This window comes from Pleurodeles waltl, chromosome 11, assembly GCF_031143425.1.
Source record: "Pleurodeles waltl isolate 20211129_DDA chromosome 11, aPleWal1.hap1.20221129, whole genome shotgun sequence".
In the NCBI taxonomy this organism is placed as follows: domain Eukaryota; kingdom Metazoa; phylum Chordata; class Amphibia; order Caudata; family Salamandridae; genus Pleurodeles; species Pleurodeles waltl.
Window position 1 is genome coordinate 474,316,767 of NC_090450.1, and position 27,928 is coordinate 474,344,694.

General features: G+C 46.0%; 1 protein-coding gene across 1 annotated transcript in view; it reads left to right on the plus strand.

Annotated features, from left to right (window-relative positions):
• The first annotated feature begins 1,515 nt into the window (after window positions 1–1,515).
• Window positions 1,516–27,928, plus strand: part of LOC138265790 (uncharacterized) — a 93,012-nt gene continuing 66,599 nt past the window's right edge. Inside the window, exon 1 of the mRNA XM_069213823.1 lies at window positions 1,516–1,741. Coding sequence (XP_069069924.1) covers window positions 1,624–1,741 — 118 coding nt within the window. The 5' untranslated portion in view covers window positions 1,516–1,623. The remainder of the gene's footprint in view (window positions 1,742–27,928) is intronic.

Sequence of the window (27,928 nt, forward strand, 5' to 3'; positions counted from 1 at the left end):
AAAGCTTTTCTCCCATGCAGTCGTTATAGTCTAGGAGCCTTGTAAAATTTCTGTTAGAATATTCGACTTCACCTCTGCAAAAGATATAGGGCCTGATTTAGATATTGGTGGACAGGCTACTCTATCACAAGGGTGACAGATATCCTGTCTTCTAAAATTTAGATTTCTGCAGATGGGATTTCCATCATTATTGTGCCTGAGTATCAGGCCTAGAGTCAGTTCCAGGTTCTCTGTTGCCTTCTGAACAACTTATGAAATTAGAGATTTTAGCAGAGACAGGTCAGGGGATGTAGAAATGCTCCCTTCTGGAGAAGTATCCAGGCCGCTGAAAATTTGTAAATCTAGAGAAAGACCATCATCGTCATGAAAGCCTTGCCCTCCATAAGCAAGGCATCTGAATCTGAGCCAAAAGTCTTCTCTAAAAGAAGAACCTTTGAGCCTGGGAAAGAGAGTTACATAGTAATTCATTGTTGCAGTTTCACTGGCTTTTTCCCTTGCTACTCGGATGATACTTTCTCCTATTGATACCCTACTGAAACACACTCAGTAGGCAGTGGCTCCTTCCACTTCAGGGTCAGCTCTAAAGGAAACCTCGTACAAAACAAGGACAGTACCTTGGTCATTCTCAACTTTGCCTCAGATAATGGGGCCAAAGCCCATGATGGTCCACATTGATGTGGTACAGAAAACCAGAGAACAGAGATCAGTGCATTGATTGGTACCTTATATACCCTTTTGATGTCACAACCTGAGTAGTCACAGCTACAGCCATGTGATATTTTCCTATGCCCCTATTCTTGTAATTGTATGTATGTTTTCTGGCTGGACAGAGGCATAGTCTTGTGCATAGGCAGATGCTATCACAGTAGCCAAAATGTTCCTCAGGTCTCCTGACCGAGGTTTGGGGTTTCTTTGTAGCTGTAAGATAATATGACATCCCTCTTTGTTTCATCTGTAGTACATGAACTGTGCAAGGATTTAGGAATGAAACAGCATTTCCACTGCACCTATAACTCCGAATCATCTGGGAAAGTGGAGGAATAGGATGGAAAGCATGAAGCCCTAAAGTCTGGCCCTGACTATCTCCAACCGCTGGACAGATTATGCCTATGAGGAATCTTAGATATATCAATTATTCTTAGCTCACTCAATTTGTGCCACTGACTGAACTCTAGACGTAAATCACTAAAATGCTTAGGCCCGCGCCTCTGCAATATTATGTTACCCACACTGACATGTCAAGAAACTCCTGATTATTTTAGGGCCTGCGGGAATCATCTTTTCAACAAAGCGTTTGATCCATCCACCTCACCATGAAGATTTACATGATCTTCTGGTTGCATTTCTTTCAATAATGTTTTTAACCATTTGCCTTCCTTCCTTCTTTAATTTTTCTAATAGGTAAAAAAAAAAGCACGTGATTTCCAGTTAACAAGAAGCGGGCATGTTCGCTGAACGGCTGAGTAAACAATGAGTCAGACTGAAAGTGAAAGTGCTCGTTTCTTTTTGGAATGTTCAAAAAGGCGGAGAGTTCCCGCTGACTGCTGAGCTGGTTTCTACACACAAACCGTTTGCACAAAACTGACAATTTGAAACCAGATCATATCCAGAGTAGAGCCCGCCATGGAAAGCTCTTCACGGCCAGTTCATTTCTTACCCCTTAGTTCCATGGCCACATCCACGCTCAGTCACGTGGATCAGGCTGAGCTGGAATTTGTGGAGGGAACGGACGATATTGCAGGTACGGTACGTTTTTAATCTGTTTTCAAGAACTGTAAATCGCTGTCAGAAATGTATTGTTTTCGATTTGTTTGTTTATCGTGAAAGTGGGAGCTCCACTGAGCTGCTCAGTCTTAAATAGCTTATGTGTAAAACAATGACGTACATGTAAAGACACAAATACCCTCTTTTGAGCAACGAGAAACTCGAAGAAGGCATCAAAACTGCTGTAGAACCCCTGAAATAGGAGGTCACTAACTTCTAGGACAAAGTTACAAAATTTCCAAGCGATGTTTGAATGTAAGACATCAGGCATGTACTGTAAAATACCAAATGCATGGATGGAGTACTGTAGCACGAACGTTGGCAGCCTATCACTGCTGAGCGGACCCCTGAGCTGTAGTCACGCGGTGTGGTTCCTGGTTACTCTTGCTATGAAGGAGAATGTCTCTTACACAGAGAGGCGCCACGGTGCAGGATGGTCCATCCAGTAGGGGCTGATTCCAGTGTCGGGTGGTAATATCCTGTCTGAGAAGGAAGGAGTTTGCTCATAACAACACACCAAAGCAGCCCAGTCACAGCACGAGATGTCACGAGGTTCCCAGAAGACATACGGGGCTTTTGAGAGCAGAACCATACACAAAATATAAGTCAGGCCTAGAGGTTTCACATCAACCAGAGTTACCCCCGATAGGCCGAGGGAAATTACATGCAGTCACTAGCGCAGGCTGTACCACCGCGCTTTGAGCAGTGCTTATCGAGCGGTGATCGCGCACAGGCGCTGAAATATGTGACACCGCATTTTAGTTCGAGCAAGCTTTGAAAAACCATTCAAATGTCACCTACCTGCAGGTCTAGAGGTTTCAATAATCTGTTCGACCAGATTGTAATGCACTTGGCCCATAAACTGGTTTCAAAGTGTGTAGTACCAGGCAAATATTTTTATTTAACTGATTCAACTTTTCCTTCTTTATTATCTATGAGAGCGCATTCAAATATGAGAGTTCAGCAGTTGATTTAATAGGCTACACTTTGCCTCTTAGAATTGCATTGTCATCAGGGTCAGGGACAGGAATGTTCCTTAGTTATGCTTGGCAAAATTCCCACTTTTAATAAATATATTACTAAAGCGCAATGTGGTAACACACTGTCATTTATAGCCAGCACATTTTCCATTGAAATGACCACAGGCTTTCCCACTGATCTGTTTTGCTGACAAACATATGTAGCATACAAACGTGTGGACATCAGAGTCCAGCAATTATTTATCATATGTACATCACCAAGTGGTGTGTTCTGTTTGTTTTGATCCTATTAAAATCTTTGTTTGCATCACATTTCAGAATTACAAACAAAATGTGCTTTCTTAAAGGCTGATATAGTTTGAAATATTTGTACAGTTTGTATACAAGCTATTGAAATTTGTGTTTGGAATAAAAAAAAACTGACACCCTTGCATTTCACACTCCCTGTACTCCAGCACTGTTGGGGAGTTTGTTTTAAGAAAATCCTTTAAGTTTGCAGTCACAGAAAGAAAAGTAAACTTCAGTTTCCACAATAAAATAAGAAACACATTTCAAGAAGACCTATGACAATGACCTTTGACTTTGAATGTGCAGCAAACATGACAAGATAAAAATGAGATTTAAAGGCATCCTTACTGCTCATTCACTTTCTGAATGAACAGAAACCTGCCTAGCTGTGGATTTTGACCTCTAGCTCATCCGGCACCTAGGAAAACCTAGCAAACCTGGATATTTCTGAAAACTAGACACACTTAGGGAACTCAGGATGGGGTAACTTGTGGCACTCTCACCAGGTTCTGTTACCGAGAATCCTTAGCAAACCTCAACATTTGGCAAAAAACACTTTTTCCTCACATTTCGGTGCTGCAAAGTTCTGGAATCTGAGGGGAGCCACAAATTTCCTTCTACTCAGCGTTCCCCGAGGTCTCCTGAGAAAAATGGTACCTCACTTGTGTGGGTAGGCTAAGTGCCCTCAACAGGAAATGCCCCAAAACACTACGTGGACACATACAAATTATCAAATACAAAACTACCTGTTTTTGTAGGGGCACCTGCGTTTTTAGTCTTGGGCTCAGCAGCCATTTAGGGAAACCTACCAAACTCAGACATTTCTGAAAATTAGACACCTGAGGATGTTCACAGAGGTGTGACTTGCGCAGATCCCCCAGTGTTTTCTTACCCAGAATCCTCAGCAAACCTCCAATTTAGCTAAAAAAAAATCACATTTTTACCACATTTCTGTGTGGGATCACCGCAGCGGCACAATTTCCTACCACCTAACATCCCCCTCAGTTTCCCAATAAACATTATACCTCACTTGTGTAGATGGGCCAAGTGCCTGTGACAGGGAATAGCCTAAAACATGTCGAAATTGAGGCAGGACCAAAACGGGTACCAAAAGGGCAGTTTGAAAAAAACGTTTTTAGGCTGACAAGTATGGCAGAATTGTTAGTGGTATAGATGCGACAATGCATCTATACCAAAACTTAAAAAATGTGGGGAAATGTGTGATTTCAAGCAAAGTTGGAGGTTTGCAGGGCATTGTGGGTAGGAAGACGATGCAGGTGCAAGTGAAGGACACCGCCCTGGACTCACCCAGATGTTTAGTTTTCAGATGTGTCTCGGTCTCGTAGATTTTTCTACATGGCAGCGTCCCAAAGTCCAAAAAGTGCAGCTCTCACCATTCCAAGTGGGATGATTTTGAGAGTTGGACAAGCCCTCATGTAAAACTAAAACCCAAAATAATCAAATGTCCTCTTGCTTGCCTTTGGAATAAGGTCTTTTAGTTTGTGGGGAGAGAGCAAAAAGACTGTTACCCCTTTTAGTTGGGGTGGGGGCATAACTATGCCCATTCTGGTTGGTAGCCGCCACCCCACTATTTTTTTTTATTATTCCCTGGCATCTAGTATGCTTTCTGCCCCCCCGGGAATGGATCGGGCATAAATGCCCCACATGCCCCTCGGTGGGCAGAACAAGTTTGTCCCCATTTATTTGGGGTGGGGGGATGGCCATACCCCCACTGTCTTTTTTTGAGAAAAAATCTTCCCTGGTCTCTGCTGGGCTTTCTGCCACCAGTGGGGGTAGATGGGCCTCCCAAAAATAGGTGATCTGCCCCCAAGGAGGGCAGAAATGGCCAACAGTAATGTGCCCCAATGAGGAGTGACCCTTGCCCAAAGGGCTGTCCTTCCTAACAAAACACACACACCAATCCCCGGTGCCTAGTGGTTTCTGTTCCCCATGGGGGCAGATCGGCCTAATAGAAATAGGCTGATCTGCCCCCAAGGAGGGCAGAATTGGCCTAAAAAAAGTTTGCCCTCATGCCTCTGCCTGCCCCCACCCTCTGATCGGAAGAGAAATGCAAAGCATTTCTCTTCTGATCATGCTGGAAGCTGAGCTTCCAGCGCAATGGGGGTGTCCTCTGATGAGGTCAGCACACAATCGCCCGCTGATGTCAACAGACGTCCCTCGGGCAGGTCGGGGGTGTCAGGGGAAGCGATTCCTCTTCTATCTCTGCCCTAGAAGGCTCATGAGGAGAGCGCATCGCTCCCCGATTGAGTCGGTCCCAGGACATAACGGTTACGTCCTTGGCATCTCAGTGCCGCAGCCAAGGACGTAATTGTTATGTCCTTGGCGACCAAGGAGATAATACCCACTAAGGCAAAGGAGTTACATGTGTTAAGGGTTAAATGTAAGGTGCAACCCCAAAACAGAGTAAGAACCTCGAGGTGAGAGTCAGCACTGTGCAGGTGATATGCAGAATGCTAAAAGTTTACAAGATGAGATGTGGTTAACATTAACTAGGACAGTAGCAGCTGTTAATTGTGGCAGGGAGGGGAATTAGCGTTCTACCCATGCACACATGTACTCTCGCCCTCTCACACCCATGCGTTCGCTAACATGCACACACAACCCCATTCATAACACTCACTAACAGCTAAAACGTACATATATACATACACACACACACTTAGCAAACATTGAAAAACATAAATCTTACCTGGCCTGCATGTTCCGGGGAGAAAAGACTTGGAGTTCCCAAGAGGGTTGGGAGTGCTACCTTCCCTCAGCCAGTGAGTGAAGACAGTAGTTTCACCCTTTTTTCAGAGTGGGAAGTGGTCAGTGAGATTTGCAGACCCCACCCCCACTCTGTGATGAGGTGTCACTAATTGACACTCGGCCCTGGACATTTCAGGGCTTAAAACTGAAGTGCCCAGGTCAGAGGCAATCAGTGACGCTCCCCCTCATTATGAGGGGAAGGGATTCAAGGCATTTTTGTCATGCTGAGGAGGTCATGCCCACAGGGCTGTGAAATCATCAGCCTGGCAAAGATCAGCAAGGCAGCCAGGAACCCGCACATTGAGGGGTATATTTATGAAAAGATGATGCAGCGCAGCAAGTCACCTTGCCGTGCTGCGTAATAGGGAAAGGGCAGGAATGTGTCTTTTCCCAGTGCTGCCGCATAATGTGCTGCCTAGCGCCAACGCAGGCTCCCTTGCACCGCAGTGCAAGGGTGTCTGTGTTGTAAGCAGCATTGTTTATAAGCAGAAAGGGACACCTTCCTTTGCAAAAACAATCTTTTGAGGCATTTTCCTCTTTCTGTGTGTGCTCCAGAATGCACCACACATAGAAAGATGAAGTAACAAAGAAAAATGAAGATATTTGTCTTGTTACGCTTCACTTGGTGAGACATAGCATTATGAAGTATTCTAAAGTCTACTAGTATTGGTAAGTCTGGGAAAGCGCCAAATTCCATGAGGGGGATGGACAATCTGACTTAAGAGTTGCATCACACTTGCCCCCATTGCATGGTACAAGGGCGACACTACTCTTTAATAAATATGCCTCTTAGTACGTGTCTGGCTCCCCACTGCCGGATTTGAGCAAAAAGAGTGGCTGTCAGGATGACCTTTGCTCAGCCTGGCAGACATCCTACTTCTATGGAAAAAGGTGAGGAAGCGTGGCATCTCCTTCAAGATGGATGGGCCACGACTGATTTAGGATCTATTGTCCTTTCTAAGTTTCTGCATGGTCACATCATTACTTTTGCAAGAGGAGAGAGGTTAAACAGTGTGATATGGCATGTTGTAGATCAAGGCACATGCACATGAGATGCACATGCTTTATGGTAAGATTCTTGAGGGGCAAGCCACAAAGTTGTTTTCACTTAAGGTGGAAAAAATCCTTATATTGGCCTTAGTTCAAAAGCCAGCTATGCCTTTACACAGGAAATTGGGGATGGTGATGATATCATTTGTGATCAGAGCTAAACAGTCTCAACTTGAGAAATGTAGAGAGAAAATGACTAGGGCACTATTATCCCCACAATCAAAAATTCTAATTAAGCTTATCCTGGTTACAAATCCTTGTGATATATAATGCATGTGCTAGAGTAGTGTGTAGACCATATCCTTCTATTCAGGGTTAGTGTTTTTTAAAGCTTTAATCCCTTCACTTCACTGTAAGTCTGAATTCTCTGTTTTGCTGTTTGTGGTAGGACGGTTGAGTGGTTCTCCTAAACAGTATAAGAGAGAGAGACACCTCATGGAAAATATGAGTGGATTTTCGGATATTGCTTTTGAAGTGTTAAGGACACATCTTCATGTAGGGACTTCCTCTTATACAGTAGAGTCATTATCCTGTCACTGTCTATCTCCTTTTCTGCAGTGACTGGTGGTGTACACTTATGCATTAGTAATAATGGTCTCATATTCGTCTCTTGTAGCTAAGCCTATTAGAATGCCTGCATATGGTAGATAGACTTTAACCATGTGGGTGCAATTCCTCATTGACTGAGTAGATACTCTACTGTCTGTGAATAAAAATGTGTATAAAATATATATATTTTTGTACCCCCTAGCACACAATAAAAAAGACCAGCATGCATACACCATGGTAAGTGGAGGTCAGCATGCTTTCATGCTGGCACAATTTTGGCAGATTCTTCAGGACCAGAGAACCTAAATGTTTTGGAAGCGTCTCCAGAGTTTTTGTCGGTTTCATGTACTCAGATTATCTGCATACCGGTGAATATCTTGAACCCTCCTACTTTTTTTGTAATTTGTTGTCTTGCTGCCCCATACAATGTTCTTCCTACTAATGGGAGCATCATAATTATTCTGATAGGATGCACACTCCTCTCAAAGGAAGTGAGGGGACATTCTTTAGAACGATTGAGTGATGTTTGAATATCTGATATGTTTTTATGCTCCAGTCTCAAACATCCTTTTTGAAGTGTTTGTTGGCTCCGGAGATTTTTATAGTGATAAATAGGTGTTCACATTGAGTGAGGTGAATGGATTTAAAAGTATCCAAATTACATTTGAATGTAGAGTGTGCCAAAGCAGTTCTCATGACAAGGGTGATATTGTCAAATTGTTTAGTTCCTGACAATAATCAAGTATCAGGATTTCAGGGAGGGGCAAGCATTTGGATTTAGGAATACCCAGTAGGCTGGCATTTTCAAATCAATAAGTGAGCTTATTGTAGCTTAAAATAATAGACATTAATTATCAGAAATCTGTTGGTGATAAAATGGTTTTAGATTTACATTGTATTCCCACCAACCTCCCTGAGGAAAAAAAACAAATGGTCAAAATGCAGGGTACGGGTAAATGATGGCCCAGTATGAAATTATGGTGATTCTTACACATAGGGACAGATTTAATAAGCTGTCACACAATGTAGTGCAGCAGCCAAAGTTGCTGTGCTGCGTTGCATGACAGGAAGAGAAAATGAAAGAGCCATATCTACAGAGATATGGCACTATCCTGCTCTCTCCGTAGCAGTGACACACAATCAGGCTCCTGAATGACATGTTTGCATGAGTCTAGCATAAGTTTTAGCATTATCTCCACAGGCTACAGTAATGTCCGAGGAGGGCTCTTCTTGGAGTGGGGCTGAGTGTGAGGTTCCCGGGCACGCACACCAGGAAAGCAGGTGGGAGCTGTGGGGAAACTGTGAGGTGTAAGTCACTGCTGCAGCCACAGGCCTCGGGGAATGAGTGGACAGCAAAGCGTATGAAGCTGCTCATGACCTTTTGGTCAAAACGTGCAGCCAGGTTTAGCAAAGCCACTCAGGGTGATTGAAGAAAGCCAGCAGCAAAGCTTAGTGGAGCTGCTCAGGGCGGTTGAAGAAAATGGCGGTGAAGTCCAGCAGGGCCACTCAGGGTGACAGAAGAAGGCGTCTTTGAAATATAGCAGAGCCGCTCAGGGTGACTGAAGAAAGCAGAGGCAAAGCTTGGCTGGGCTGCTCAGGGTGATTGCAGAGAGTAGGAGACATGGCTTAATATAGCTGCTCCAGGTGACAGCAGAAAACAGTGGCAAAGCTTAGCAGAGCCGCTCCGTGTAATTGCAGAAAGCAGCGGCGAAGTCCAGCAAGGCTGCGGAGGGTGACTGAAGGAAACTAGCGGCAAAGTAAAGCAAAAGCTGCTCGGAGTCACTCTGGGGTTGGTGGATGAGTCTTGGGCTACCGGGCAGAGATCAGGAGGCAGCAGGGCAGTGCAGTAGTTATTGGGAACAGTCAATCCTGGCAAAGTAGCAATCCTGGCGCACAGCAGGCTTTACTCCAACAGCGTTTCCTTGAATCCAGAAGTGTACTGACTTTAGTGGGTTAGCAACCCAGGACTTCGATGTGGGTGATGACTACAAATAATTGCTGTGAAGTGCAGAGGTCCCCCTTTCGCGTCAGCCACTATAAGTGGGAGGTAATCAACCCCTTTGTGAGGGCCCTTGCCACTACCCTTTGAAATGTAAGTGAAAGTCCTTCCCAACCTCCTCCCCAGGAAGATCCATCAGTATGCAGATGAATACAGATGCAGCTGAGTACCCTGTGTTGTGGGTGTCTGAAGGGAATGCATAAGTGTTGCTGTCACCTAGCCCATGCCAGAGGTGTGTTGGAGACAGGCTGTGGGCACACAGGGCAATGTGTGCAGAGAAATGCCCACTTTCTAAAAGTGGCACTTCTAAAATAGTAATTATGAATCCAAATTTACCAGTAAAGAGGATTTATTATTATCATTCCAATGGTACTAAACATGACATAGCTACTTCTCTCACAACAGGAATTACAGTTTAAAGCCATTATAAGGAATTCCAAACGCTGGCCTATGAGAGGGGCAGGCCTCATAATAATGAAAAACAACTTTGGGAGTTTTTCATTACCATGACATGAAAAACTGAAAAGTACATGTCCTGCCTTTCACATACATGGCACCTTGCCCTATGGGCGACTTAGGGCCTTCTTTTCGGGTGACCTATATGTAAGAAGAGGGGAGTTTAAAACTTGGCAAGAGGTTTTAAATGCCAAGTTGGGGCGGCAGTGAAACTGCACCCAGGCTTTCCAGTGGCAGGCCTGAGACATGTTTGCAAGGCTACCTAAGTGGGTGTAGCAGCAATACAGCTACAGAAAATAGATCTAGAGAAAAGATGAAGCAGTTTATAGGAAATCTTACAGTCATTTTCCCAACTATATACAACACAAGAACCAGAAATCCACCTTCATAGGTAAAGACTGATTCTTTTGCTACACAAATTCCATGGACAAAGCATACCCCATTAAGTATTCCGTCTCCTTTCCCATATTATTTGTTACAATTGCTTCAGAGTTTACAGAAAAAAAAACACAGGCTGCTGTGCAATCATCTTGTTTCCTTACATGCAAAAACTGAAAGGCAATTCATAAAGATATTCTTCGGGCACATTGGACCTGTCTGGTAAAAGAGACTTTAGTCTGAGTACCCCATCACGTTCACCCAACAAAGCATTCCCCAAATTCTGTTGTCAACTTAAAGTAACTGCCATCAGTATTCAGACTTCTTTTGTACTGGACAGGTACTGTTTTGCTGGTAATTAATTTGAGGTAAATTTGAGCCTATCGTCTTTGGTATTGCTTTTGTGGAAAACTCTCATTCCAGGTTTTCGCTGAATCAGAATATATATTTATTAGAAAAGGAGTATGAGTCACATAGGAAAAGCAAAAATGTAAGGGGATTCCCCCAACATTTCCAGTCGAGTCAAGCTCCCCACAGCAAGGTTGAATGCACATTTATATTGTAATAAAAACATTTCTCGTATAGGTTGCATGTCTTCTGAGTTTCACTAAGTTACCTTTAGGTGCATGGTGAAGATGATGGCCTCAGAAAGTAGCCACAATAATACACTGAACAACATTAGTACACAATGTCAGCTTAACAAGCTAAAATATATCAATCTTTCACATCTCACCTAGCACACAGGCATTTAAAGTGAATGGTAGGAAAACATGTAAAGTACAAGTTAATATATAATAAAGCACATTACAGACAGTGGTGTGTTTAATTTTTCAAAATGCCTCTGTCTTGTGATGTTCTAACACAACCAGTTCATTATCAAACAATTCAAAGATCATTAAATGAAATACTTCCTGTCTCTCACCATATTCTTTGTTTTTGCCTGTGAAACATTGCCATTGAATCAATGGTCATTGTACACTGGTGCATTCAGAACCAAAGGTCACATCATTCCTCTTCCTTGTCAATAGTGTACAGGTCTTTAACTTTCCCATATACTTCTATTCTGCTTTTGTATATCACCTGTGGTATCATCACAATCCTCACTTAAAACATAGTTATCCATTTCTTGCAGAATAATGTCTGCATGCCACTAATTCGATAATTATAGGTGCAAGAGCACTTGCAACTTGTTAGAAATGGGGTTGTTGGTTGACTGGGGTGTGAACCTTAGTCAAACAGCAACCGCAATTCTAATCAGGGTAAATGTCAGGCAAACTGTAATTTAATCTTTTTCACCTTCTGGTAGCTTGGCACAGACCAGTCAGGCTTAACTTAGAGGGAAAGTGCAAAGTGCACCACTTCAACCACTAAAACAGTGAAAGCACCACGCCAAAATATATCACTCCGAATTAGATAAATAGATCTGACTTTAATAAATAAAACAAGATCAAAATGACAAAAATCCAATAATTAGAACTTGAGACATTGATATTCAAAGGTTTTAAGTAAAAATAGTGGTTAGAAACATAAAGGGGCATATTTACAAGAATGTGGCACATCGGTCCTGATGCGCACTTTTCTTGCGTCGCCCTTGCCCTGCCTAACGACACCATGGGTGAGCCGTATTTACAATATACAATATTAGAGGTTGTTAACACAACAGTGTCAATTTTCACACTGTTGTGGCGCTTTTCAGCAAAGCTCAGGGATGCTCATTAAATTCACTGAGTGTGCCGTTTTAACGTCTGCCTGTGAGCAGGTATTAAAAATGATGGAGAAAATGGCACAGTGAAATCTAGTAAATTTCACTGCACCATTTTTTCAGGCCTCCCTCTGTGGGAACGCCCCCTTGCACACATTATGCATGATGCAGACAAAATGTGGCGCAAGGGGTTACAAAGTGGCGCAATGCATGCGTTGCACTACTTTGTAAATCTGGAGCAGGGGAAAGGCCGCCTTAGCTTCAAAAAAATGACACTAAGGTGACGTAAGAGGCTTGTAAATTATCCCTACAGCATTTAAATGGAATATCTGGTTGTGCCTGACCAGGACAAAGTCAAGAGTTCAGGCTGACTGCAGTGGAGCACAGGCAGATTAGAGGGACCTAATTAGGCCCGCTGAACAAAAAGTATGGAGTGCTGCATGGTTTCAGGGCAACGATGCGTGATCCTACCCATGCTGAAAGGCGGTGTGCTGGTTCTGCTTTCACAGCAGAGGTGTTGTGCCGCATCCGACATGTGGCAAGGCTGTGGTGCTAAGTCCTTATGCATTGACATCAAGGATGGAGATGACTTTGCTTACAATGCGAACACCAATGTTGAGAATGTCTTGGGCGGCTGAGGAAATGCATTGGATCCGATGAGCGCAATGGCTGCAATGCAGAGGTTTGTCAATTAGGTTGCCATTGATGGGGATGTGAGGACCTTGGACTGGAAACAGCAGCTGTTCCGGAGCAAGGCAGCAAACCCACAATGCAGGGAGAGGCGAAACAGCTACGTTGGTTCAGACCCATACTAGAGGTGATGTGTCAGTTCTGCTATCGCAGTAGAGGGTGCATTGGTTCTGCTACAGCAAAGCACCTTGGTTAACTTCCAAAGGTCCAGGACTGGGTTGGCACCCCTTGGCAGGACATATGCATCAAAGGCATAGTCCAGATGCAGAAGCAGGGGGTTGAAAGTATTTTATTTCCCTGAATTTTTAAATCAGGAGTCCAGCAAAGTAGCCTTGGAGTCACTTTTGACTCAAGTGATGCCGGTCCAGTCCTTCTCACCCAGGCAAGAGAGCAGCAGGGGAGCAAAGCAAGGCAGGAGTCAGCAAAGAAGCAGTCCAACAGAGTAGCAGTCCTGCAGCAGCACAGCAGTTCTTCTTTTCAAGAGAGTCTTCACAGGTTCAGAAGTGTACTGAAGTAGTGGTGTCAGAGGTCCAGTACTTATACCAAGTTTGGGCTTTGAAGTGGAGAGACTTCTAAGACAGGCCTTTGAAGTGCACAGGGGTCCTGCCTTTCTTGTCCTGACTCCAGCCTCACAACAGGGGTGTATGCAGCCCTTTGTGTGGGGACAAGATTCAGCCTATTCTGGTACAAGGGAGGCTGTGCCCAGCTTCTCCCTCCCATCCTGCCCACGATGATCCATCAAAGCCCTTCATGTCATAGTGGTGCTCTGAATATATGTGGCTGTCTACGAGGAATATATAAAGCCCAGCTGTCACCCTACCAAAGACATGTGGGCAGCGACAGGCAACAGGCACCAAATGGCTAATGAAAGAAATGCCAACTTTCTAAAAGTGGCTTTTTCAGAATTGCGGTTTAAAATGCAACTTCACTATAGGTTGTGATTTTAATTTGAGATACCAGAGTATCTATAGTGAAATAACAATAGTGTAAGAAAAAAGATAGCAGATACCAGAGACACCAAACATTAAAAGTCTATGCCTTTCAGATTATGAATTACACTTATAAAATGTAATAAGGCAATACCAATGTTATCCTGTGAGGGAGATAGGCCATGAAGTAGTGAAAAATTACTTTAAGATTTTCTCACTACCAGGACATGTAAAACTTAAAAGTGTGTGTCCTATCTTTTAAATACATTGCACGCTGCCCTGTGGGTTGAACAGAGCCTACCTTAGGCGTCACCTGTAGGCATAAAAAGGGAAGGTGACAGTATATATATATTTTTTACAAATGAGTATGTAGGGGTTTGGATAAACTCAGAATAGAAGGCTAGCAACTGGGAGAGGGAAGGATAATCTTAGTCATGGTGAACATGTGGCTCTAAAGATATTACAGGAGGACAATAGTCTAATAATCAGAGAGGCAGACAAGTGAGGCAATATTGTGATGATGAACCTCCAGGATTATGAACAAGAAAAACATACACAACTAAATGACGCAGCCTGTTATGAAAAACTAACATTCAACCCTAAATTTAACCTCACTAGCAAGATTGATAAGTTTTTAAAATCATGGGTTGACAAATGTTTTCTAGATGAGAAAGAGTATATGTATTTACATGTGGATTGCCTTAGGTTCCCTTGTCTATATACTCTTCCTAAAATATGCAAGGACCTCCCCTTTCCACCAGGCAGACGTATTGTGTCTGGCATTGGAGGACCCACAGAAAGATTGTCTGAATTTGTAGACATTTTCTTACAGCTTTTTTGTATCAAATCTTCCATTATTTATAAAGGGTACCAAGCATATATAGAGCCTACTAGGGGGTGTCCAATGGGAACCTAGTATGATTTAATGTTCAATGTTGTAGCCTTATATACATGTCTAGTACCAAAGTTATGGAGTTAATGTTGTTTTCTGGACGTGAAAGCCTACCTCGCGTCGATGTAATGCAAGGTAGGTGTTCCCATCCGGAAAAGAACGATATGGTCTTTACGGCATATTTATCCCAGTGCTAAAATGCAGCTGGGTGGGGGCCTTAAATAATGGCGCTAAGCTTGCTTAGCACCATTAATTAACGCCTTGGTATGGGCAGACGTTAGTTGACCTGTCGGCATAGTTCCATGGTCAGAGACCACCCACCCACACCAGAGGGACACCGCAGGATGGGGGACCCATCCCAGATAAGTCTTGGTAAGATTTCTTTATTTATATTACCCCACTTGGGGGCCCTGACTTGGGGCCCCCTGCACGGCACTGGCCCCAATAGCCATGCCCAGTGGACAAATGCCCAGGGGACATTCGTCCCCTGGACATGGCCATTGGGGTGGTGGGCGTGGCTCCTGTCTGTACTAAGACAAGAGCCATGTCCGTGGGGGTTGTGAGTAGAAAATGGCGCTACACTTCTTAGAGGCAATTTTTCCGCCTCTAAACAATGTAGCGTCATAATTCAGCGCACAAACCCCGGTTTCCCCTACTCCTCCCCCACCCTGTTAGCGTCCTTTCCAAGGACGCTAACAGGGCATTAGCGCCGGCTAGTGTTATTCCATTAATATGGCGCCCGGCCGGCGTCTTAGAATGGCGCTTGCCGGCGCTATACTTTTTCATGCAAAACTGAACCGATGCACTTTTGCGTCAAAAGTATAAATCTGGCCCTAGATATGCAAGCCTATGGGAACACACAGAAATGCTACTGTCTATTACTGATTTGATATTGAATAACAAAATGAGTGGTACAGACAAAAACAAGGTGTGACTATGGGCTTCAGATTCTCTCCTTCCTAGGAAGCACAAAATACAATGCTTTTATTCTGTATTTGGGACGGTATATTGATGATTGTCTCATGATCTGGACAGGCACTAAACAAGATTTAACAGAGTACTGTGACTATCTTAATACAAAAATCAGGTTGACACACCAGTACAGTAAAGAAAAAATGTTTTTCTTAGATGTTGAACTGTTTGTTAAAAATAATGTAATACATAGGCGCAAAACAACTTCATGCAACTCTGTAATGCATGCATCAAGTGCACACCCAAGACACCAGATTAGAGCAATACCATATGGAGAGATGTTATGTGCCAGACGGAACTGTAGTAAAGAATTAGAATTTAAGTAATGTATTAGGGACATGGGAGTACGCTTTGCCCAGACAGGGTACAGAACACAAGATATCAGAGTGGCACAAGAGAAGATTGTCACATTGCAAAGGAGTGAAACGTGAAAAGCTAGGATGAGGAGAAACAGGAAACCATACAAAGTACAATTAATAACTGATTATGCACGGATGTCCGAAGTTTTATGAAACAGTATGCAGGAGCATTGGCACATATTGTGAGTGGATAACATTTTGGATGAATGTATTTCTGATAGACCAGATATCAAATATTGTAGGGGCAGGACGTTGAGAACTAATCTGTCTCCAAGTTATCCTATGATTAAATCACAAGATCATTGGTTGGCTAAACACACCATGGTTTTTTCCAAGTGTGGCTATTGTGGCGTCTGTAAATGGGCTCTCCAGGAGAAGAGGAGCTTTGGGAGAGATAGCAACAACAGTTTTCAAATTTGCTCCAATATTTATTGCAATTCTAACTAATATATATTATTGTGTATAGGTGCTACTGTATATGTGTCGGAAGCACTATTCGGGCTTTAAAAGTAAGAATTAGTGAACATATGAGAGCATTGAAACAGGGGGATGAGAGATAACCAGTAGCAGTGCATGTTAGAGATTGTGTTGCACAAGGATCAAATAAGGATTTCAAATTTTATGGGATATGTTGGAAATGGCCTCTCTGCAGGGTCACCCCCAAACTTTTTGCCTTCCTCCTCTTCTTTTTCTGACCTCATTTTTGCTGGCTTTAGGACTCTGGGCACTTTACCACTGTTAACCAATGCTAAAGTGCATGTGCTCACACCCCAAAAACATGGTAACATTTTACTCATACCCGATTGGCATATTTAATTTACTTTTAAGTCCCTAGTAAAGTGCATTACATGTGTCCATGGCCTGTAAATTAAATACTACTAGTGGGCCTGCAGCACTGATTGTGCCACCCACATAAGTAGCCCCTTAACCATGTCTCAGGCCAGGCAGTGCAAGGCCTGTGTGTGCAGTTTCACTGCCACCACAACTTGGCATTTAAAACTACTTGCCTTAAACCCACCCTTTTTCTACATATAAGTCACAACTAACGTAGGCCCTAGGTAACCCATAGGGCAGGGTGCTATTTAGGTAAAAGGCATGACATATACAGGTGTGTTTCATATGTCCTGGTAGTGAAAAACTCCTAAGTTTTTCACTACTGCTCTTTTTGTAGGCTAACATTAGATCTGCCCTCACATACTGGTTGAGTGGTAGATCCTGATCAGAAAGGAGTAAACAGGTCATGTTTAGTATGGCCAGAACGGTAATAGAAAATCCTTCTTATTGGTGAGGTTGGATTTTATATTACTATTTTAGAAATGCCGCTTTTAGAAAGTGCAAAAACAACAGATGATGGACAGAATGCAGAGCAAGTCAAACATTCACCCCCAAACACAGATCTGGGTTTAATCCATCAGTTTTTTTGCATGCCATGCCATTCCAGTTTGGACCCAGCCATATGCAAATCAGTCTTGACCCTGTTCCCCATGGGAACAGTCCAGCCCAAACTACCAGGCCAGGTCCATCCAGAACCAGAAATAAATCATCCGGGACTGGTTTCAGAGTATCACCCTTCATCAGCCAGGCTAGCTTGGATGTGGTGGCATAGCAAGCATGGCATCCCTGTCTGGGCATACCCTTCCCACTTGGGGCAACAAATACAAAAACATCAGATGATGGACAGAATGCAGAGCAAATGAAACATTCACCCCGTCACAGATCTAGGATCAATCCATCAGTTTTTTTTTGCTTGTCATGCGATTCCAGTTTGGACCTAGCCATATGCAGATCAGTCTTGACCCTGTTCACCATGGGAACAGTCCAGCCTAAACTGCCTGGCCAAGTCCTCCCTGGACCAGAAAAAATGATTCTGGGACTGGTTGCAGGGTATCACCCTCCATCAACAAGGCTAGCTTGAATCTGGGGGCATGGCAAGCACGGGACCCACATCTGGGCATAGCCTTCCCACTTGGGACAATAAATGCAAAAACAACTGATGATGGATAGAACGCAGAGCAAATCAATCATTCACCCTCAGACACAGATCTGGGTTTAATCCATCGTTTTTTTTGCTTGCTATGCCATTCCAGTTTGGACCCAACCATATGCAAATCAGTCTTGACCCTCTTCCCCATGGGAACAATCAAGCCCGAACTGCCAGACCAGGTCCTCCCTGAACCAGAAAAAAAAATCACCCTGGGACAAGTTTCAGGGTATCACCCTTCACCAGCCAAACCAGCTTAAATCTGGTGCCATAGCAAGCACGGTACCCATGCCTGGGCATACCCTTCGCACTTGGGGCAACAAATGTAAAAGCAAAAAATGATGGATGGAATGCAGAGCAAATCAAACATTCACCCCCAGTCACAGATCTGGGTTTAATCCATCAGTTTTTTTCTTGTCATGCCATTCTAGTTTGGACCTAGCATATGCAAATCAGTCTTGACCCTGTTCCCCATGGGAACTGTCCAGCCCGCTCTGTCAGGCCAGGTCTTCCCTGGACCAGGAAAATGCAACCTGGGACCGGGTTCAGGGTATCATCCTTCAACAGCAAGAACAGCTTGAATCTGGTGGCATAGCAAGCACGGGACCCACGTCTGGGCATACACTTCCCACTTGGGGTGGCAAATGCAAAAACAAAAGATGATGGAGGTAATGCAGAGCAAATGAAACATTCACCCCAGTCACAGATCTGGGATTAAGCTATCAGTTTTTTTGTTTGCCATGCCATTCCTGTTTGGGCCCAGCCATATGCAAATCAGCTTTGACCCTACTCCCCATGATAACAGTCCAGCCCGAACTGCTAGGCTGGGTCCTCTCTAGACCAGAAAAAAAAATCATCCTGAAACTGGTTTCACGGTATCACCCTCTATCAACCAGCCCTGCTTGAATCTACTGGCATAGTGAACAGAGAACCCACGTCTGGGCATACCCGTTCCAGTTGGGGCAACAAATGCAAAAACAACAGATGATGGACGGAATGCAAAGCATGTAAAACATTCACCCCAAGTCACAGCTCTGAGCTTAATCCATCAGTTTTTTTTCTTGCCATGCCATTCCAGTTTGGACCCAGCCATATGCAAATCAGTCTTGACCCTGTTCCCAATGGGAACAGTCAAGCCCAAACTGCCAGGCCAGGTCCTTCCCTGGACCAGAAACAAAACTTTCTGGGACTGATTTCAGGGTATCACCCTCCATCAACAAGGCTAGCTTGAATCTCGGGGCATAGCAAGCACGGACCCACATCTGGGCATAGCCTTCCCACTTGGGACAATAAATGCAAAAACAACTGATGATGTATAGAACACAGTGTGGACCCAGCCATATACAAATCAGTCTTGACTCTGTTCCCCATGGGAACAGTCCAGCCCAAACTGCCATGCCAGGTCCTCCCTAGACCAGAAACAAAAAAAAACCTCGGACCCGTTTCAGGGTATCACCCTTCATTAGCCAGTTTAGCTTGAATCTGGTAGTATAGCAAGCACAGGAACCACGTCTGGGCATAGCCTTCCCACTCAGGGCAACAAATGCAAAAACAACAGATGATGAACAAAATGCAGAACAAATCAAACATTCACCCGCAGTCACAGATCTTGGATTAACCCATCAGTTTTTTTTGTTTGTCATGCCATTCCCATTTGGACCCAGTCATATACAAGGTCCTCTCTAAATGAGAAAAAACAGCACTTAAAACCAGTTTCACGATATGACCCTACATCATTCAGGCTAGCTTGAACCTGGTGGCACAGCAAGCACAGCACCCACGTCTGGGCATACCCTTCCCACTTCGGGCTACAAATGCAAAAACAACAGATGATGGACGGAACGCAGAGCAAATCAAACATTCACCCACAGTCACACATCTGGGTTTAATCCATCAGTATTTTTGCTTGCCATGCTATTAAAAAGTGAGCATTTCTCTGCACTTGAAATCCACATGTGCCTTACAACCTGTCTCCAATCCACATCTGGCTGGGCTGGTTGACAGCTCCTTTGTGCATTTCACCCAGTCAACCACAAACACAGGATACCCAGTCACACCTGCACTCATCTGCATACTGAATGGGTCTTCCTGGGCTGGGAGCCTGGAGGGCATGACATTTACATTTCTAAGGCTAGTGGCCTGCCCTCACCTATTGGACTGCCAAACCCTGTACTGGGACCCTGGCAAACAGACCTGTACTGAAAAGGGGCATTGTGCACTTCAAAACCACTCTTTGAAGTCTCCCCCACTTCAGAGGCATTTTTGGGTACATAAACTGGGTCCCTGACCCCACCAAATCAGACACGTCTGGACCTGAACCTGCAACCTGTCAAGAGGGACTGCCTCGCTGCCCAAAGGATTCATCTGGACTGCTTTGCTGTGAAGGACTGCTGCCCTGCTGTTGCCCTGCTGCCCTCTGACTTTGCTAAGAAGTGCTCTCCAAGGACTTGGATTGAGCTTGCCTCCTGTTTTCTGAAGTCTCAGGGCCAAAAAGACTTAGGCCCTCATTATGACATTGGTGGTAAGTGCTGCTTACCGCCATGCTGACTGCTGCCAACATAAGGCAACCGCAGCGGTATACTGCTACGGGTATTATGACCGACACATAGAAATCCCAGTGCATAGAAGTCAGCCTTTACTGTGGCCAAATCCTCCACCTGGGGGAATACGATGTAGCTGCGCAAGTGTTTCAGCAGGGCAGACAACACTCTGGTCAGCACGCTTGAGAACATAGGCTGTGACATCCTTGATGCCATGGGCACTGTCGCTTGGAAGGAACCACTTGCCAAGAAATGGAGCACTGACAAGGACCTGCACTAGAGGGGGGATACCTGTGGGGTGACAGATAGATGAAATCAGGTCTGGCTCTAATTAGGAACACAGCTCTTGGATTGTGGTCCTATCAAGTCTGTAGGTTAGGATAATGTGCCTGTCCTCCATTGTCCCCAGGTCCACCAGGGGTCTGTACACAGGGGATGTCTACATCTCCTATTCATCCTCAGTGGTTGAACTCTAGGTTGAAAAACGGTGAGCAGAAGGTCATATTCAAACATATACTCAGATTAATATGCAATTTTTGTTTTACAGAAACAGTATGTGAACTTGTAAGTCAATTGATGTTCCTATGTCTGATGTGACGCAGTAAAGTGCCATCGCCTGTGCTCCCATGAAATGGCCGCTGCCTGACCTGTGAGGAGGGACAAGTGGAAACAGGTAATTCCGCTGGCGTTGTGCGCCTTTGCGGACGGCGGTCATTGACCACCGTACAACACTGCATTGGTTCTTATTGGGGCCTATGGGTTTCAGGAGCCAATGGCGATGTACGCCTTCGGTGACGGTACACACTGCTGCGGACATGACTGCCATTTTCCATCTGTTCACTCACTTGCTACCTGACCTTCAACAGGACAGGATCTACACTTGAAGTGCTGCTGTGAGTTGGAGAGACTGGTGGATGGGGTCCTACCCCAGTACCCTTTACTTTATGATCCTCCAGACCAACAGGTGAGTACACTGTGAGCATGATGCATGGGGCATGAATGTATGGAGTGCTGTATGTATAAGGCTCGTGTAAGGGGGGATATGGTGGGCCATGAGTATGACAGTCTGGATGGTATGACTAATACCTTTTCTGCTGGATATTTCCTGCAACTCAACGCTCATCAGAAAAAGGGTATTTGGCAGGCGGAACACCCACTGCCGGTGGAAGGACCTGCACCGCTGGGCAGGAAGATGGCGGAGGCACAACTGGGGCTGGCCTCCCAACGAGGAAGTGTAGGAAAGTACCATCTTGCCTGGCATGTTACCCCCAATTTTCACTGTATATATGTTGTTTTAGTTGTATGTGTCACTGGGACCCTGCCAGCCAGGGCCCCAGTGCTCATAAGTGTGCCTGAATGTGTTACCTGTGTTATGACTAACTGTCTCACTGAGGCTCTGCTATCCAGAACCTCAGTGGTTATGCTCTCTCATTGCTTTCCAAATTGTCACTAACAGGCTAGTGACCAATTTCACCAATTCACATTGGCATACTGGAACACCCTTATAATTCCCTAGTATATGGTACTGAGGTACCCAGGGTATTGGGGTTCCAGGAGATCCCTATGGGCTGCAGCATTTCTTTTGCCACCCATAGGGAGCTCTGACAATTCTTACACAGGCCTGCCACTGCAGCCTGAGTGAAATAACGTCCACGTTATTTCACAGCCATTTACCACTGCACTTAAGTAACTTGTAAGTCACCTATATCTCTAACCTTTACCTAGTAAAGGTTAGGTGCAAAGTTACTTAGTGTGTGGGCACCCTGGCACTAGCCAAGGTGCCCCCACATTGTTCAGGGCAAATTCTTTGTGAGACTTTGTGAGTGCGGGGACACCATTACACGCGTGCACTACACATAGGTCACTACCTATGTGTAGCTTCACAATGGTAACTCCGAATATGGCCATGTAACATGTCTATGATCATGGAATTGCCCCCTCTATGCCATCCTGGCATAGTTGGCACAATCCCATGATCCCACTGGTCTGTAGCACAGACCCTGGTACTGCCAAACTGCCTTTTCAGGGGTTTCACTGCAGCTGCTGCTGCTGCCAACCCCTCAGACAGGGTTCTGCCCTCCTGGGGTCTAGCCAGGCTTGGCCCAGGATGGCAGAACAAAAGACTTCCTCAGAGAGAGGGTGTTACACCCTCTCCCTTTGGAAAAAGGTGTTAAGGCAGGGGAGGAGTAGCCTCCCCCAGCCTCGGGAATTCCTTTATGGGCACAGATGGTGCCCATTTCTGCATAAGCCAGTCTACACCGGTTCAGGGACCCCTCAGCCCTGCTCTGGCGCGAAACTGGACAAAGGAAAATGGATTTACCACTCTACTTCACCTACACCTCCCCTGGGAGTTCCAGAGCTCCTCCAGTGTGCTCCAGACCTCTGCCATCTTGGAAACAGAGGTGCTGCTGGCACACTGGACTGCTCTGAGTGGCCAGGGCCAGCAGGTGACGTCAGAGACTCCTTCTGATAGGCTCCTTCAGGTGTTGCTAGCCTATCCTCTCTCCTAAGTAGCCAAACCCTCTTTTCTGGCTATTTAGGGTCTCTGCTTTGGGGAATTCCTTAGATAACGAATGCAAGAGCTCATCAGAGTTCCTCTGCATCTCTCTCTTCACCTTCTGCCAAGGAATCGACTGCTGACCGCGCTGGAAGCCTGCAAAACTGCAACAAAGTAGCAAAGACGACTACTGCATCTCTGTAACTCTGATCCTGCCGCCTTCTCGACTGTTTTCCTGGTGGTGCATACTGTGGGGGTAGTCGGCCTCCTCTCTGCACTAGAAGCTCCGAAGAACTCTCCCGTGGGTCGACGGAATCTTCCCCCTGCTACCGCAGGCACCAAAGAACTGCATCACCGGTCCCCTGGGTCTCCGCTCAGCACGACGAGCGAGGTCCCTTGAGTCCAGCAACTCTGTCCAAGTGACTCCCACAGTCCAGTGACTCTTCAGTCCAAGTTTGGTGGAGGTAAGTCCTTGCCTCCCCACGCCAGACTGCATTGCTGGGAATCGCGTCTTTTGCAGCTACTCCGGCCTCTGTGCACTTCCAGCGGAAATCCTTTGTGCACAGCCAAGCCTGGGTCCACGGCACTCTAACCTGCATTGCACGACTTTCTAAGTTGTCCTCCGGTGGCCTGGGACTCCTTTGTGCAACTTCGGGTGAGCACCGTTTCCCTCCTCTTCGTAGTGCCTGTTCCGGCACTTCTGCGGGTGCTGCCTGCTTCTGAGAGGGCTCCTTGTCTTGCTGGGTGCCCCCTCCGTCCCCTGACGCAATTGGCGACATCCTGGTCCCTCCTGGGCCACAGCAGCATCCAAAAACCCTAACCGCACGATTTGCAGCTAGCAAGGCTTGTTGGCGGTCTTTCGGCGGGAAAACACTTCTACACAACTCTTCACGACGTGGGACATCCATCCTCCAAAGGGGAAGTTTCTAGCCCTTGTCGTTGCTGCAAAATCCTCAGCTTCTACTGCCTAGTAGTAGCTTCTTTGCACCCACAGCTGGCATTTCCTGGGCATCTGCCCATCTCCGACTTGCTTGTGACTTTTGGACTTGGTCCCCTTGTTCCACAGGTACCCTCGTTTGGAAATCCATCGTTGTTGCATTGATGGTTTGTGTCTTTCCTGCAGAATTCCCCTATCACGACTTCTGTGTCCTTTGGGGAACTTTAGTACACTTTGCACTCACTTTTCAGGGTCTTGGGGTGGGCTATTTTTCTAACCCTCACTGTTTTCTTACAGTCCCAGCGACCCTCTACAAGGTCACATAGGTTTGGGGTCCATTCGTGGTTCGCATTCCACTTTTGGAGTATATGGTTTGTGTTGCCCCTATCCCTATGTGTCCCCATTGCATCCTACTGTAACTATACATTGTTTGCACTGTTTTCTAAGACTATACTGCATATTTTTGGTATTGTGTACATATATCTTGTGTATATTTGCTATCCTCATACTGAGGGTACTCACTGAGATACTTTGGCATATTGTCATAAAAATAAAGTACCTTTATTTTTAGTATATCTGTGTATTGTGTTTTCTTATGATATTGTGCAAGTGACACTAGTGGTACTGTAGGAGCTTCACTCGTCTCCTAGTTCAGGCTAAGCTGCTCTGCTAAGCTACCATTATCTATCAGCCTAAGCTGCTAGACACCCTATACACTAATAAGGGATACCTGGGCCTGGTGCAAGGTGTAAGTACCCCTTGGTACTCACTACAAGCCAGTCCAGCCTCCTACAAGAAGGGGTCCCCATCGTACCCTGACCCCCCTGATGTTCTGCATCCTGGCCGTGGCCTATACGGAGTTGGATGGGCGCTTGAAGGCATCACAGCAGCCACAAGAGGGTGAGTACAGATTCAGGTTCTTGACTTTGCACGCATTAAGGTGTTACTTGGGTGGGGGATGTGGGCTGTGGGTGCCCCTAGGCCAGGGCAAACATGGCAGGGTAGGTTCCATGATGGGCAATCTCAGGTGCACTCCAACCAAAATAATGTTGGTGGGCATTTACTACTGGGCAGGGTCCTGTTGGTTTCAGGTGTGCAGCTAATGGTGTTAGGCATTGTACCCCATGAGCTGGTGACTAGCATTGTAACTGGTAATGCATGGCCTAGTGCATAGGGCTGTTCCCTGTGAGTTGTGTACTCCAACGATATTGTTGTTGTTGGCATTGACCAAGTGTATCCTCTGTCTCTCCTTCCTTTTTTGTTTTGTCACCCTGTTCTTGTGTGCATTAGCATCATCTGGCGGAGCAGCAGAGACACCAGTGACGGAGGGAGCTGCATTCCACATGGGCCTGGAGGCCGAATCCACCGATGGTGAGGGCACCAATGGGAGGACGAGGGGAGCACCACGACGGAGACAGGAGGGGACAGTACCGACAGCGACTCCTCCAATGGAAGTTCCCTGGCGGTGGCGGACACCTCTGTGCCCACCCCAATTACAGGTACAGCCGTCACCCCTGTACCAGCACCTCCCTCCCAGCAGCCCCTCAGCGTGTTTCCCGTGCCCGCTCACCCAGGAGGGTGGGTATCTCCTTGGCCCCAAGCACCTCAGGCCCTGCTCCAGTCAGCCCTTCTGCCCTCAGTGAGGAGGCTATTGACCTCCTGAAATACCTTTCTGTTGGGTAGTCAACCGTACTGAATGCCATCCAGGGTCTAGCAGGGCTTTGCAACAAACAAATGCATACATAGAGGGCATTCAGTCTGGCATGGCGGCCCAACAGAGAGCATTCCAGGCTCTGACCAACTCACTGATGGCAGCCATTGTCCCTGTCTCCAGCCTCCCCCCTCCAACTTCCTCTACCCAGTCCCAGTCCGTTCAACCCCAGCCTATCCCAAGCACACCTTCAGACCATCATTTACCCAAATCAACACACAGAAGTGGCTCAGGCAAACACAAGCACCACACTTCATCCCACAGGCACTCACACAAGAACCATCCAGATGCAGACAGACCAACATCCACTGCCTCCACTGTGTCCCCCTCCTCCTCCCTTCCAGTAGCGTCTCCACTCACACCTGCATGCACTACATCCTCATCCACTACCTCTGTCACTAGCACGCCTATCACTACATGCCCCTCACTGGCAGTCACCACCCTAACATCCATGCACACGTCCCCTGTGTCCTCTCCCACTGTGTCTGTGACTCCTCCTCCCAAAGTACACAAACGCAAGCACACAGACACCCAACAGCCATCTACCTCACAACAGCATCCAGCCCATGCACGTGCACCCAAACACACCAGACTGACACCTCCTACAGCCACTCCCTCTTCTCCCACTCCCAAACCTTCACTCTCTTCCCGCCCCAGTGTCCCTAACAAGCTTTTCCTCGCCACCATTGACCTATTCCCTACCCCTCCCCCATCCTTCACTTCGGGCCAGGGTGGCCAGAACCCAGCCCAGCCCAGCACCTCCACCACCCAGTCCACGGCCACTGTGGTTTCTGCAGCTACTGCAGGTGTGAGAGGCTTTAAGGAGGCACCCGTCAGCACAGCCAGTGTGCCATCACCACCTGCCAAGGCCAAGAAGGGGCCGCCACCTAGCAAGGACAAGAAGGGGACACCAGCCAGCAAGGGGAAGGAGGCACCACCATCCAGCAAGGGGAAGGAGGCACCACCAGCCAGCAGGAGCAAGAAAAGAACACCAGCTGGCAGAAGCAAGGAGGCACTACCATCTGCTAAGGGCAGGAATGGACACACAACACCAGCCATGGCACTTCAGCCGTCCGAGGCTGCAGGGGAAGGGCTGGAGCCTCCCCCCACCACTGACAGCACCGCCACCTGCACCACGGCCAGCAGCACCACTGCCAGTATGAGCAGCCTCAGTGGGCAGCTGTCCGAGGCTGCAGGTGAAGGGCTGGAGCCTCCCACCACCACTGACAGCACCGCCACCTGCACCGCAGTGAGCACCTCCACCTGCACCGTGGCCAGCACCGCCACCTGCACTGCACCCAGCACCGCCACCTGCACCGTGGCCAGTGGCACCACTGCCAGCAGCAGCAGCCCCAGTGGGCAGCTGTCCGACGCAAACCAGGTATTTTGTGCAAACAAGAGACAACTTTGATTTAAGACTCTTTTTAATCTTGCAAAAGTGATATCTCAAATTGTGCTCATTGAATCTTTATCGTTTTTACCATAATTTAACCAGATAAATGTCATATATTTTTCTACACCTGTGTGGTGTATTCTTGTGGTGTTTTCACTGTGTTACTGTACTTTACATATTGCCCTCTAAGTTAAGCCTGACTGCTCAGTGCTAAGCTACCAGAGGGTGGGCACAGGATAATTTGGATTGTGTGTGACTTACCCTGACTAGGATTGTGGTCCCTATTTAGACAAGGGTGTACACCTCTGCCACCTAGAGACCCCATCTCTAACAGGATTGAACAAATATACAGAGACGCCGAGGGGGGATAATAGGGAGTTACATCTTAGGAAAAGAGAATCAGTGTGGAAAATGCGCCTTAGGGTGGTTGCGGAAGGTTTAAATACTGATGAGGAATTAGAGTATTTTTTGGGAGATTAATGTGGATCCATTATTGGACAATGTAACAACTGTCACTATTTTCCATTGTGAGTGTGGATTATTACTTTATGAATGTTTCTATTTTGAATTTTGCATGTTGATCAAGAAGCCCATGGCACATCCATACAAGTACAATGACATCTTGATATGAATATGATTACTTTATCATTCAATATGTTTGCCTTCATGTATTCTGTGAATACCGATGTTGTATATATTATTTGAGGTCATCCTACTTGCTTTGGTCCCACACAAGCCTTGAATTTATTTTGGCTTTGGACGTTAGTGGTTTTGGAAAATAGATAGATGTATTTCTTGGGGTTAAACTGACACTCCCATTAAATCGAGAGGCCCTCCCTGTGCTTTGCTGGACTAGCGCAATAATTTATGGTGCTAATCCAGCAAAGCACCACAATAGCCTCATAAATTGTGCTATTGTGTGCCATGGTGCACTGTAGAGTAAATACAGTGCTACCATGCAAGGCAACGCAAGAAAAGTGTCGCATCAGAGCTGATGCACCACTTTCTTGTACATGAGCACCTATCTGTTTGGCATTTCAGTAGCAGGATTAAGTCTGGAGAATAACAAACTGGTATTTTTGGCACATTTGT